Source organism: Ruditapes philippinarum, unplaced genomic scaffold (assembly GCF_026571515.1).
Source record: "Ruditapes philippinarum isolate M1 unplaced genomic scaffold, ASM2657151v2 ctg6590_1_1_1_1, whole genome shotgun sequence".
Lineage (NCBI taxonomy): Eukaryota > Metazoa > Mollusca > Bivalvia > Venerida > Veneridae > Ruditapes > Ruditapes philippinarum.
Genome location: NW_026853966.1, coordinates 47,274 through 61,987, shown reverse-complemented (window position 1 = coordinate 61,987; position 14,714 = coordinate 47,274). Strand labels below are relative to the sequence as shown.

At 33.3% G+C, this 14,714-nt stretch overlaps 1 protein-coding gene across 1 annotated transcript; it reads left to right on the top strand.

Annotated features, from left to right (window-relative positions):
• Positions 1–978: 978 nt before the first annotated feature.
• LOC132738529 (RING finger protein 215-like) lies at positions 979–14,484 on the top strand. The gene is made up of 10 exons (XM_060726033.1): positions 979–1,302; positions 2,214–2,354; positions 3,510–3,581; positions 4,179–4,264; positions 4,641–4,701; positions 6,412–6,531; positions 8,220–8,333; positions 9,246–9,362; positions 10,089–10,191; positions 12,507–14,484. Exons 1-10 carry the CDS (start codon positions 1,006–1,008, stop codon positions 12,521–12,523), a joined length of 1,128 nt encoding a protein of 375 aa, XP_060582016.1. The 5' UTR covers positions 979–1,005; the 3' UTR covers positions 12,524–14,484.
• The last annotated feature ends 230 nt before the right edge of the window (positions 14,485–14,714 follow it).

Sequence of the window (14,714 nt, the reverse complement as noted above, 5' to 3'; positions counted from 1 at the left end):
TATGTATACATGTATATTAAACTTTTATCATGATGTTTATGATGGACACACCAACAGTCACTTGATAACTCTCTCATGTGTGAAAAAATACGTTAGCAGATTTTTTTTTCATACCTACTACAAATCAAACTTATTCAAAAAGCTCTACAAAAACATTCAGATAATAATAATAATAATAATAATAATAAAATAATCTAAACTTTATTTCTAAATTGTAGTATTTGTAGTACGGCTGTTATTAATAAAACGTTTTCATTATCAAACATATGAAATAACCAACCAAGAAACATGTATACAGTACCGAAAATCATTCAAATACAAAAATATATCATAGCCATCAACAATAAAAATCACAAGCATATCTTTGACGAAATGCATGAGATAATCGATAATTTATCGTCGACACCGAGAACTGGTGGTCAATTCCCGGGATTACTATATGTTTAATACGATCCCGGATCCCGGCTTTTATGTAGGCGATCCCGGGATTTTCCCCCCACCATAATTTAGAAAACAAGTAGTCCGGCAAGACATCATGCAGTGAAAATACGGAAAATATGTTTCACTGCAGCTGGGACAGAAGACTGCAGTGAAAAATAAATTTTTAGTTTGAAAATACGCATTTTATTTCATCAATATTTCATCTATAAGTATATAATAAATGTATATATCTTTTTCAAATTACATTGCAGCTGAAACTAACATTGCTCTACCCGTATATCATTTGGCAAAAAATGGAAAATACATTAATTGTGACTTTATTTGACTGAAATAGGTGAGAAGTTTGATTATCCATGAAATATCGAATAACTGTCATATAAGAAGTCGCAATATTCATTCAGACATATAAATACACTCTGTATTTTAACTTTCTGATTCATTTAAATAGTTTCCGGAGAGCTAATATGAAATACAATCCGACAATTTTTTTTAACGATTTAGTAAATTGATGACAACGTTATCGCTAGCAGTATATTATACCTTCCCATTTACGCAATAACAAATATGGCCGAGTTAACAGTCGCTGCACTGCTGACCGCTTCGTTTTTCATGAAAAAAGCCGTCAGGAAAAATTGTTTTACTTTGCCAGTGCTCGTTTTCGTTGCATTTGTACCTCAGTTAGCTTCAGCAGAAAAAAGAATTTTGATTGAAGTTACAAAGGCGGAGAAAACAGCATTCAAACGTTTGACAGCTGGTAGCCAGTCAAGCGGAACTGAAGATGTCAACGTATTTGATGCTAGAATTTGGGGGAAAATGCTCGATATCGGCCGTGAAAACAATGTTGATGGTAGAATGCATCTGGTAAGTAACTTTGTTAACATGGATACTAGTTATTTTTAAATGTCATCATTTATGCTTACAAGGTACACCAATCAACTCTTCAATCTGTCAAAAGTGGAAAGTACCTTGGTGTCAACATCGCAAATAATCTTTCATGGAACATACACACAGAATCTACCATCAAGAAGGCCAATAACTCTCTATCATTCCTTAGAAGAAACATCATAAGCTGCCCACAAGACATCAAGGCCCAGGCCTACAAGACCCTTGTTAGACCAATCCTGGAGTATGCAGGCACAGTCTGGGACCCACACACAGCCACCAACATCAACCAGCTCGAAGCTGTCCAAAGGCGAGCTGCCCGATTTGTAAAAGGCGATTACAAAACTACCAGCAGCACCACTGCAATGATGACAGACCTAGGCTGGCCAACTCTACAGCACCGCCGCTCCAATGCCAAGCTAGTGATGGTCTACAGGATCATGCACAACCTCATAGCCATCCCAGCTGCACAGTACTTCCACCCCTGACACTTGGTGGTCATGGCTACGGACACAGATTCCATGTCCCATTCTGCAGAACAGACACCATGAAGTTCTCCTTTGTACCTTCGGCCATCCGCCTGTGGAACCAGCTTCCAGAGCACCTAGCCACAGCAGTCAACCTTGAGGCCTTCAAGGGAGGACTAGTCATGGGGCCCTAATATGCCGGAGTCGATTTTATTTTTAACATGTTCTTCTTTTAAATCTGCACTTATTCGCCGCACAACACTTTGTACATACACCCTGTACGTCAATGCCCCAGAGTGGGTTATGTACAGTATTGGAAGAAGAAGGAATGTGCATTTCACTGAAATAGCTATAAATTGTGAGTCCATAATTTGTTTACAATTTACATATAAGTCATAACATGTTGCTATTTTTTTTCTGCAGCTGCCTGCCAACTGTGCAGAGGATGAAGGTAGTTTTGCACGATTACCTGATGGTTGGGTAGCAGTTTTGAATTACACAGAGAAGCTGGCAGTCAGTACTGGTGGTGGAACTGTAGGGGAGTGCCCCAGTGTTGTGGAGAGGGTAAGAAAATAATATTGAGCTAGCATTTTACTGTAATTGCTTCAACCCGGCGGCACGAAATACCCAAATATACCCAAATACACCCAAATATACCCAAATATTGCCCAAATATAGCAATATTTATTTTTGTTTGTATAAAATATAGATTATAATGAGAAATAAATAAATCTTTATAAAATAATATGACTTAGCCTGCTATAACTTTCATTCATTCCGTTGAAAGGGGCAGTTAAGATGTTGTAAGAAAATAAAGTTGTGACATTTGCTTATCTACAATATCGCTTCTTTATGAATGCAATTTTAATTCAAGATATGATATTTGTTGTCTACACTTACATTTTTAAGGTGTAATTTTGTTGAAATTTCATATCATATAGAAGAAGAATGTCCATGTTATTAAAAAATATAGCTTTAATGGAGTACATATACTGTATCTTGGTTCAAAACACAATGATAGGAAAATGTATATTTGGGTATGTTTGATTATACCTTAGTGAAAGTGTATATTGTATTCATGATTAAAACGACACTTTTTTAGTATAAAACATTTATTTTTAGTATAATTGGACAATATTTGGGTATATTTAGGCAATATTTGGGTATATTTGGGCAATATTTGGGTATATTTGGGTGTATTTGGGTATTTCGTGCTGCCCCTTCAACCTTTATAATACACAGTCATTAATGGTGGCCTAGTGGTTAAGGTATCTGCCTCTTGACCCAAGAAGGAAACATGGGTCTGAGCCCTACAAGTGTAATGATCATAATTCCTCATATGACACCTGTACTGATCAAACTGGAAACTGATTAATATAAGTTGCAAGAACTTTTTTCGTAATCAAGCTGAAATAGATATGTTAAATCTATAAGATGGTTAAATCTCCCATAAAATGTTCCCATACTGAAAGGTGGACATCCTCTCCACTATGTTTATGCAAAATTAAGCTATCAATCTGCCTCGAAAACTGTGGGAACAGATCAATTAAAGGTGAAAACTCCTTTCTCCTATACTGCTCAGAGCGGATGGAGGCTTGGTTTAAGGCAACACTGTAGTTAACAATGAAGTTTCACACCCTTATGCCTGTCTGCTTGAGATAATTGATCAGGGATCAACCTTACTATTGAACTAGTATTGGCATATTTTATATTTTTCAGATGAAAAGAGCATTGATGTTTGGGGCCTCAGCCATTATAATATTGACTTTGAACCCGAAAATCATCAAAGAGGTATGAAACATCAATTTTTAAGTTGTTTCATTGATTACCCTTTTAACCAATCAATCCACTTATGTTTCAGTTGGGACATACAATGTATGTTCCAATAATTTAGTGAAATGATAGACACTGTAATAATGTGTTACAATTATTTATTGAAATTTTGATTTTATAAATCATTACGAAACATAAAGTACAAGGTTATTTATTTAATTGAATTTATTATTGATTTTTGATGATATATCAGGAAATATCATTCAAATGAAAATGCTTCTTGACAAGTTTTCAATTACATAATACATTGTAAGTGATAATATTAGAAATATTGTTTGTAAATTAAAAGCTTTCTGTACAGAATGTATTCATTAAAATAATGGTGACACCAGTTTAAGGCTTTATCATTTGAAGCACTGCATGTTTACTGTTAGAAGATCTATATCAATCAAGTTGGAATGAAACTCTTTTATGCTGTCATGCTTTTTCTCTATGGACTGCCAAAACCATATAGTGTTGAGGCATCAGTGTTTTATGGACATATTCCTAGTTATTTTATAGTGATATTTTGATAAATGTACAACAATAACATATTATTCTCATTTCTTTACTTAGATTGATTTAAGCCAGATGTTTTCAAAGCCAGTGGCATTAGTTGACATATCAGAAAATATCACAAATATGCTAAACTTGCTGTCAAGGTAAACAATTTTCTTAATTGTCTTGCTTTGATTTACTTTTACTTCTAAGTTGTGCTCGTCTGTAAATCCGCTGTGCAGACATCAGTGAAGAGTGGTGATGTGAAATGTGCTCCATAAAAATGTGGGCTAAAAACCTGTCCCCCATGTGCGGCACCAGGCGTTCGAGTTAAAATAATGTGAAAACGTAGAGTGAAGTAAAATCCAAACATGTTTGTACACTATACACGGTGTTTAATAATTTACACAAATACGTAAGACTGGACAGCAGTCAGATTTATATGGAATCATTAGAAATGTTTTTACTACGTGTATGCGGCACTGAGAACAGTTTTGGGGATTCTGCCCTTCTTGACTGCTCTTGTTACTTTTTTTTCAGCAAGATGAGACTGAAAACAAGATTTTTATACAACATAGTAAAGGATATTCAGAATAGTCAGGTAAGATCAACTGCAAGTTTTATATTAACGTACCTAATATTTTACAACAAGGGAGTATATATAATCTAAGTTTTGCTTATGTTTTAGGTTGTTGTTTTTTTGTTTGTTTGTCTTTAGATTCTTTCATGCTAAATGCAACATACACGTAACTTTCATAGGATAGCTTATTAATCATTATATTGAGTAAAGACATTCAAGGGTCAACAGACAAATTGTCACGTCCTTTGTAAATCTATATTGCTCTCCTGTAGAATATTGTGAAAGACTGTGATGTACAGCTATGTTGAAAGAGATTGGTCAAAACTGTGTTTTACTGCTATAAGATTTCCATTTCATTACCATTTATTGGTATCTAGTTATTATTTATTTGGAGGTAACAATGGCCTGACTTTTTAGCATGATTTACTTAAAGCTTACTAAACGATGTAGTGTCAAAATTTCAAAGGTCAGAGTGTAGTGAACATTTTGATAGATCTGCATTAATGTTGTACATGTCTTTAATAAAGCACTCATTCACACAAAAACTATAAAAATCCTTAAAAATGAAAAGAACAGAGATTTTCTTAACCAATTTTTACTATTTTACTATTCTATAATAGGCACACTGTTTTAGTGGATATTTATGCGTTACAAAAATTTTGCGATATCAGTTTTGATATTTTTTAATAAAGCAGGATATGCCATTATTGTAATCGTTCTATTAGAATGTTCAGTACTTTATTATTTATATAATTGATTGAAATACACATTGTTAGTTTTATAAAGGACCTGATCACACATTGCTTTGTCATATTCTGAAACATTCATTTGTTTATTAACACATATATTGTTTTATTAAAACATTTGTGATTTGTTATGACCAAACTTAAACAAACAAGCAATCAGAAAAATTAATCTTAGTACCTGAACAGTAAAGATGCTGTAAAGCGTGTTTTCAAATGATAGAAGAAAGTTAACAGAAATATTTTTTGCATGATCGAATATTTGCTAATAATTCCAATTCGCAAAAATTGCAAATATATTTCTATATCATAAAATTTTCCACTTATACAGTATTATATACTGAAACAAAAAAGGAACTTTCTCCAAGTTTGAATGTAGATATGTTAGTACAGTTTTTCAATCCTTTTGAAACTCGATTTTTACGTTGAATAAACATATCGGGCTTTTATACGGGGATTAGCTGACCGATTTTGCAAACAGAACAAGTTTTATAAGCTACTACATGTATATAAGTGTGTACATCTAACTGGTACCCTTGAACAACTGGCACATACTTTGCGAAAGTTTCTTTTTTGGTTCAGTAAACAATGGGAATTACATGTTGAACATTAAACTCATATGTAATTTCATGATTGTGATAAAGTATTTAAATTAACATATTTAATAAGTTTGATGTAATAAACACTATTGTCACTGTGTTGGTGTGTTGAAAAACCAACCCCCAACCCAAAACTAAATCTTATGCAGGAGTGTGGTTGTCAGAATTTCATATATATCTCATTAAATGGTAAAGGAGATATGCTGGAAGGCTTGCATCTAGACTTGTAGCACTTCAGAAATATGTAATTAATCATACTCATAATAAGAAACTAAAAGCAGAATTTCATAGGATCTGAAAAAAACAAATTAAGACTACAAAACCATTTATCCATATATCCAATAAAGCAAATTCAATGTCTTTGGTAAAATATTGAAATTTCTTTTCAGGATTATTTTACCACAGTAACCTTATGGGGTACCTGTGGGCGGTACAGTGGGAGAAGCTACCATGAGTGGGATGGTGTTGTGTGTTTAGGGGAAGATAAAAATACAAATATGGAGGGAAAGGTAAGATCTGAGAAGGAAAGAGGAAATTTAGAATATTGTTAAAGTCGAACACAATGAGAGGGAAATATGTGTAAAGAATATTGATGAAAATGACATAATACAAAAAACAGTATTGCCTTTAAATAAAAAATACATTTGTAGCCTGTTTACAACAGCAATGCATGGAAGTCACCATGATGCAATAGTGTTTGATTTCAGTAGAATTCATATACATCAAATTGTGAAATTATTTCCATCGCATACTATAATTTTGTAGCAAATGTTACATTTTGTACTTATGGAGTTTTATACATTTTACTTTGGTTTTAGAAAAAAAAATTAAAATGAAAAAAAGAAAATATTCCTTCAAATTCGAAGTGTATTGAGAAAGTACTTGAAAATGTAGGAAAACAATATGTTTCAGCAGAGGACAAATATTTAAGCTTAAATGTTTACCACTTTGAGGGAAGGGATGGTTAGGTGGTTTAGGTGCTCTCTCAGCCAAGAAATCATGGGTTCAAGCCCATAACATTTTTAGCTCGACTTTTCTATGAAAAGGGGAGCTATCCTACTCGCCTCGGCGTCGGCGTTAGCGTTGGCGTCACACCTTGGTTAAGTTTTTCGTACCACCCCACTTTATTTCAGAAGTATTACAAGTATGGCTTTGAAACTTACCATACTTGTTCACCATCATAACCTCCATCTACAGACAAGAGTACATAACTCTGTCAAGGTTTTTGACAGAATTATGGCCCTTTTTTGACTTAGAAAGTGTATTGAGCTTGGTTAAGTTTTTTGTACCACCTCACTTTATTTCAAAACCATTGGAGGTATTGCTTTGAAACTGACCATACTTGTTTACCATCACGACCTTCATCAACAGACAAGAGGACATAACTCTGTCAAGGTTTTTGACAGAATTATGCCCCTTTTTGACTTAGAAAATACATTGAATATGGGTAAAATCCACTTATTGCCTTAACCCTTTGAGATATTGCTTTGAAACTTTTAATGCTATTTCACATCATTACCCCCATCTGTACGCAAGAGAAGGTAACTCTGTCAGGGATTTGTTTTAAAAATTAAGGCCTTTTATCGACTTAGAATCTTGGTTAAGTTTTTTGTACCAGTCAACTTTTTGACTGAACTGGTTGAGATATTAAATTGAAAGTTGGAATACTTGTTTACCATCATGGTCCCAAACATGGGCAGGAGAAGGTAATTCTGTTAAGGATTTTATTTGAATTATGGCCCTTTTTGACTTAGAAACTCAGTTAAAATTTTCATTCTTGTCCACTTGTTGACCTAACCATTTGAGATATTACTTTGGAAGTTGGAGTTCTTATGTGCCATCATGAGACCTATCTGTAAGCAAGAGAAGATAACTCTGTGAAAATGTTTCTTGATTTGTACTTAGAAATTCCTAGTTAAAGTCTTGTGTGCCCTTAACTGTCAAAGTTTTGTTTTATAGGCAAGCACTAAAAAAGTCGAGCGCGCTGTCCTTCTGACAGCTCTTGTTTTCTAAAGAAACCAGCACCGGTTGGTACTAGAAAATGAAATAAAGAGTGGTTTTAAATCAGCTACAAGCTTTCTTAACAGTCATGCTTGAATAAATAATGTTTAAACTAAAATGTTTACCATCTTTTTCTCTGTGAAACCAATTTCTCTTGTGTAAGTTCATTATATTTTTTGTGTGCATTTCTGTATAGGTAGATCAGGAGAATTTTTGGAACTATTTTTACACGGGAATCTTGTTTCTGATGATGATGCATTATATACGGACAAGGAGAGGACAGAACTGGGAGGATCCTGATTATATAGATGTAAATACGGTTTGATTACAAATAAGCTGCGTCACGACAAAACGAAAGTAATGGGTTTGCGACCAGCATGGATCCAGACCAGCCTGCGCATTCGCGCAGTCTAATCAGGATCCATGCTGTTCGCTATCAGTTTCTCTATTTGTAATAGTGTTTGTAAGAGAACAGCATGGATCCTGATCAGACTGCGCGGATGCGCAGGCTGGTCTGGATCCATGCTGGTCGCAAACACATTACGTTGGTTTTGTCGTGACGCGGCTCCTATTCTCACATTGTACTTCCATTTTCCTCGGATTCAAATCTTTTACCTGGCATTAATTTACCCCTAGCCTGCTGTACTATAGCTGAAAATGACTAGCCTTTGCTACCAGTATAGAGCCAGGCCATCCTGTACCACAGTGCAGTCTGACTAGGCTCTATACTGTTGGTAGCTAAGTATTGATATTTTGATACTGAAATCCCTTATGAACTTGTTATGGACTGTCCCAGATCCAAAGCAGGGCAAATTCATAGGGTTATGGATTAATAATAATTATTCAGAAAATACTCTGGATTTATAACTTACTTATAATAAGTTGGTATCAAAATAGGTACAAAACCATTTTATATGTCTCTTTCAACTCTTTCAAAGTTTGTAAAACTATTTTGAATGACTATTTTATGTTGTAAGACGTGATAGAGGTTTAACTGAACTTGTTCTTTTGTTGCCATCTCCCATGTTTGTCTCTTTAAAGTTTTCATATACAAGTATATGAATTTCTTTAAACATATATTTTATAACTGAAACATCTAAAACTAACTTCCTATTGTAGCAAAGTGACAATTTTTCATTTTTAATAAAGGTTTAAAGGAAATACTCAAAAGCTCCCCCCCCATACCCCACTATTTATGGTTGTTATTTTTGTATGTGTACAGGAAACCCTCCGTCAAATAGCATACCAAGCATTAGCTGTGATGAAAATAAAAAGATACTCACCAGATGGGACAAATGATACATGTGCAATATGTCTTGAAAAGTTCTTCCTAAAACAGGTACTGCTGCATGATTCTGATACATTTTTGTAGTTTTCTTTCTAAAACTTCATGATTCTGAAACATTTTTGAATTTTTCTTCCTAAAACAGGTACTGCTTCATGATTCTAATAAATTTTTGTAGTTTTCTTTCTAAACCTGATACTGCTTCATGATTCTGATACATTTTTTAAGAATTCTTACTAAAACGGGTACTGCTTCATGATTCTGATACATTTTGGAAGTTTTCTTTCTAAAACTGACACTGCTTCATAATTCTGAAACATTCTGATACATTTTTCTAAAACTGGTACTGCTTCTTGTTTCTGATACATTTTTGAAATTTTCTTCCTATAACTGGTACTACTCAATGATTCTGATACATTTTTGATTTTTTTTCTCAAGTCTGGTACTTTCATGATTCTGTTGAATTTTTCTAAAATATGAACTGCTTTATGATTTTGATACATTTCCAGATAATGTCATGCTGCACTTTTGTTTATTCATGGCCAGTTTTCTTTGGAGAATATATTTCTCTGTTATATGTCAATGGTTACATTATAGAAAGTAGTTTTTAATTGTATGTTGATGATGCATTGTTTTTTTCCCTTTTTATCTTGAGTTTGTTTAACATTTTTAATGTAAGAAATACAAAAAAGCTAAGTCATCTTGTGGATTTCTTTTATTTATTTACATTCATTGAATTCTATCCATTGTGTTATAGTGAGGAAAATTTACTTATTTCAGAAATTACGGGTGCTACCATGTGGGCATTACTTCCATACCAAATGTGTTGATCCATGGTTAGTTAGAAGTCATACATGTCCTTTATGTAAACTTAATGTAATTGGTAAGTTATACAGAAAGTTTTCATATTATAGTATATCATACATGTGGAACATCAAAATGAAAGGATACCTGTTTTATGATGTTAGCCCAGATAGTTTTGTTTCTTATAATGATTTTTTCATGTATTGAATATTTGACATAATTGTTTTTAATATTTGTAAGAAAAGTGATCAAAATAAGTTGATAATCATTCTACCCCAGTGATATATAGCATAGCTAATTGTTCCTTCACAAATGAAATATAGCATTGCTAATTATCCCCTGTCAATGACATATAGCATTGCTAATTATCTTGTGCCAATGAAATATAGCATTGCTAATTGTCCCCCGCCAATGAAATAAAGCATTGCTGATTATCCCCTGCCAATGAAATATAGCATTGCTAATTGTCCCCCGCCAATGAAATATAGCATTGCCAATTATCCCCTGCCAATTAAATATAGCATTGCTAATTGTCCCCTGCCAATTAAATATAGCATTGCTAATTATGCCATGCCAATGAAATATAGCATTGCTAATGATCCCCTGCCAATGAAATATAGGATTGTGTATTATCCAGTGCCAATGAAATTTAGCATTGTTTATCATCCCCCACCAATGAAATATACCATTGCTTATTATCCCCCACCAACGAAATATGATAGCATTTCTATTAATTCCCTGCCAAAGAAATATAACATTGCTAATTATCCCCACCAATAGAAAATAGCATTGTCTCTTATCCCCCACCAATGAAATGTAGCATTGCTGATCTTCCCCCACCAATGAAATATAGCATTGTTAGTCCCCTACCGGTTTAACCGGAGGGGACTTTAGGTTTACCCTCCGTCCGTCTGTCTGTCTGTCTGTCCGTCTGTCTGTCTGTCTGTCTGTCAGTCCATCAGTCAGTCCGTCCATCCACAAAACTGGATCCCACGATAGCGCAAAAAGTACTGAAAATATTTTTATGAAACTTGATATATGGATAGATGGCATTATGGAGATTATGCACGTCTTTTTTTTTTCTTCCTATGTTGAAAATTTTGGTTGCTATGGCAACAAATAGTCTGAAAATATGGCAAATTTAACACATAAACTGGATCCAGTGATAACTCAAAAAGTACTGAAAATATTTTTATGAAACTTAAAATATGGGTAGATGGCAGTATGGAGATTATGCACGTCTTTTTTTTCTTCCTATGTTGAAAATTCTGGTTGCTATGGCAACAAATAGTCTGAAAATATGGCAAATTTAACACATAAACTGGATCCAGTGATAACTCAAAAAGTACTGAAAATATTTTTATGAAACTTGAAATATGGGTAGATTGCAGTCTGGAGATTATGCACATCTTTTTCTTTTCTTCCTATGTTGAAAATTCTGGTTGCTATGGCAACAAATAGTCTGAATTTCAAGATTTCTGATTTAATTTTTTCAGCTTTTTCACTATAAGTTCTTTATTTCTTATGGTGTTTACATCAATATTTAAATATAAGTTTCTGGTCATCAACCACATCATAAGTGACAAGGTTTACAACTCTAGCACAAAAATTATCAGTATTACCTCCCTTGAACTTAGAATTTTTATGAAAAAAAAATGGTCTTTTTTGAATTACTTCTTTATTTCCTAATGTATCTACTTCAAGCTTCATATATATGTTTCTTATTATCACTCAACATTTTTGAGAAGGTTAAATACTCTAGCAAGACTATTTCCAGAATTATGTCCCCCTGGAACTTAGATTTTTCTTCAAACTTCATATATATGTTTCTTATTATCACTCAACATTTTTGAGAAGGTTAAATACTCTAGCAAGACTATTTCCAGAATTATGTCCCCCTTGAACTTAGATTTTTTTCGAGAAATTGGTATTTTTCACTCCAACTTCTTCATTCCTTATAGGATTTACTTTAAAATCCCACATCGTAATAATATGACAAGGTTGTATAAACATAATTTCCTTACTAGGCAGGGAAACTTAACACATCACTGTGATATAGACAAACTTAGAACTCAAAAGATTTAAGTTCATTCATGTCATTCATTCACTGGTAAAATTGAATGGCCAATGGCCCATCAGAATGTTGCTGGGGTTCTAACCGGTAGGGGACTTATGGATTGCTTGCAATACTATGATAATTGCTTGTTTATTATGCACTGCCAATGAAATATAACATTGCTAATCATCCCCCACCAATTAAATATAGCATTGTGTATTAACCCCCACCAGTGAAATATATCACTGTTAATTATCCCCTGAGAATGATTATATCATTGCTAATATTAAGGTTGTATCTTTGTATGTCATTTCAATTTTTTTCTCTTATCTTTTCAGAAAAGCTAGAAAGTTGACCTGCAGTAGGAACATTAGTGCACAAGTTCTAAACTTTGTATGTAAATAAGACTTCCAGTGGATACTAGAAAGGTGGAAACAATAATTTCTTACACTGCAGGAGTATAGAAAAAGAGAGAAATGGTTAATTTTATTGTCCCTGATATTTAATTTGTTAGATTTTAGGACATCCTTCCTTGGACACTCCTTCAACTTGTCTAAAAAATCTTTAAAAACAACTTTAAAATCATTTTCATAAATGAATAAATTTGGTGACAGATAATATAACTGTCCGGATTTTTTAATTTGTAGAGATACTTATTTACTACAAATTATATCCATAGGAATAAGTTTTAGGAATTAACAGATTTTAGTAGGATTTTGTTTATGTTCTTTTTCATGTAGATAAAGTATGTCTTCTTTTAAACAACCAACACTTAAAGAATATACACGTATCTTATTTCAAAACATTAATTGTACTTAGATATGGCAAAGTCTACTTAAAAACAATACAGTGATATCTGACTACATTTTGGCAAGGGTTGCCATTAGGTACTGTAGATAGTCTATAATATGGAACCCTTTTGGAGAGTGAAATTAAATTTGAAAAATGTAAAAATGTCAATAATTTTCATCTTTTTTCGAGAATATACAGAGTTTTATGTAACATAACTGACAATTTTAGACTTTGAAAAAGTCCAATTTGGAATGGATTCCGGATTATGGTGTTTTTGGATAACATAGTTTCTATTCTATATATTCCTGCAAGAATCAAGTAAATTGGAACACCTTTGGTCTTAATTAAGCAGAACGCCATGTAAACTAATTTCTCTGTAAACAGAGCAAGTTGTTTTTTTATTTCACTTTAATTTCTGGTATGACTTCAAACACATCAAAAGAACTTTATGAATGTTTTGTTTTCACCTAGTTCTTTTCTATGAAAAGTTTAATTGAAATCATTTTCCTTTTCATTTTGTGTGTACTTTTTGCATGGCTATACATCAGATCTGTTTCTTTTTGTTGTTTTTGTGTGTCTTAGAATTCAGCAAAATGATTTTATCTTCAAATATTTTAATTGTTTTTGTTAAGTAAAATTTTTGTTTGTTGATTAAAAGGAAGTTCATGTATTTTTTTCGAATGTTGTTTTGTTGTTGAAACCATGTGTTGTGTTATTTATATTTGAGCCCCGTCATGACAAAACCAACATAGTGGGTTTGCTACCAGCATGGATCAAGACCAGCCTGCGCATCTGCGCAGTCTGATCAGGATCCATGCTATTCGCTATCAGCTAGTTGCTCTACTTGTTATAAGGTTTGTAAGCGAACAGCATGGATCCTGATCAGACTGCGTGGATGCGTAGGCTGGTCTGGATCCATGCTAGTCGCAAACCCACTATGTTGGTTTTGTCATGACACGGCTCATATTTAGTGCTAATCTTTTATTTCTACTCAAATACACCACAAAGTGCTTCTAATGAATTCTAATTGAAGAAATACTAGATATCTGTTCTTTTCACTGAAATTTTTCTTGTGCTTACTTGTTAAATATTTTATTGTTAGTCCATTTTCATTTTTAGATTTTGAATGGTATAAAATCATTTTTACTTGGATTTTTTTTTGTTTGAATATTTTACCGCCCATTGTGGCAGAGGGGTTGCTGTGAATGTTTGAGGCATTATAATTGCATCTACCCTTTATCCCTTCATGAGACGACGGCTAAATGAGTCATACATTTCTAAGCACCAGCAAGTGAGATGGTTTTGACCCTTGGTGTTGTTTTGAAGTTTGTAACACCCAGTTAGCCAAAATTATCTTTCCTGTTTCGGCGCCATATCTCCTATTCTGTATTGATGCGCTGTAAAAAATATTTTCCTGTACCATGTCGTTATCATTGCTTTGTCCTTCTACTGCTGAATTTTCGGAATATACTTGTCCAAATTCTACTTATTAATTTAAGGGGTATTACAATTGAACATTTGGCAGTTGGTCAGTCATTAGTGGCTGTCTGACTATACAGATGTACAAAGTGGTTTGGTGCTATACTAATGGGAAAGACTTGGTAGTTCCACGTTTAACATTGCATGGTTTAATAAACATACCGGGTATGTTTGGCAAACAGTTAAAAGCTTGGAGATATTATAATTTCTTTTTGTTAATTTCTATCCAAGTGTGTAGTAAAGTCAGTGAAATTATATGATGTACTGTTTAAATT

Excerpts from the sequence above, each read along its gene's own strand:
- LOC132738529 (XM_060726033.1), top strand. The coding sequence starts at position 1,006 with ATGGCCGAGTTAACAGTCGCTGCACTGCTGACCGCTTCGTTTTTCATG. Across the intron at positions 1,303-2,213 it reads TTGATGGTAGAATGCATCTG|CTGCCTGCCAACTGTGCAGA; the intron begins GTAAGTAACTTT and ends TTTTTTCTGCAG. Across the intron at positions 6,532-8,219 it reads ATACAAATATGGAGGGAAAG|GTAGATCAGGAGAATTTTTG; the intron begins GTAAGATCTGAG and ends ATTTCTGTATAG.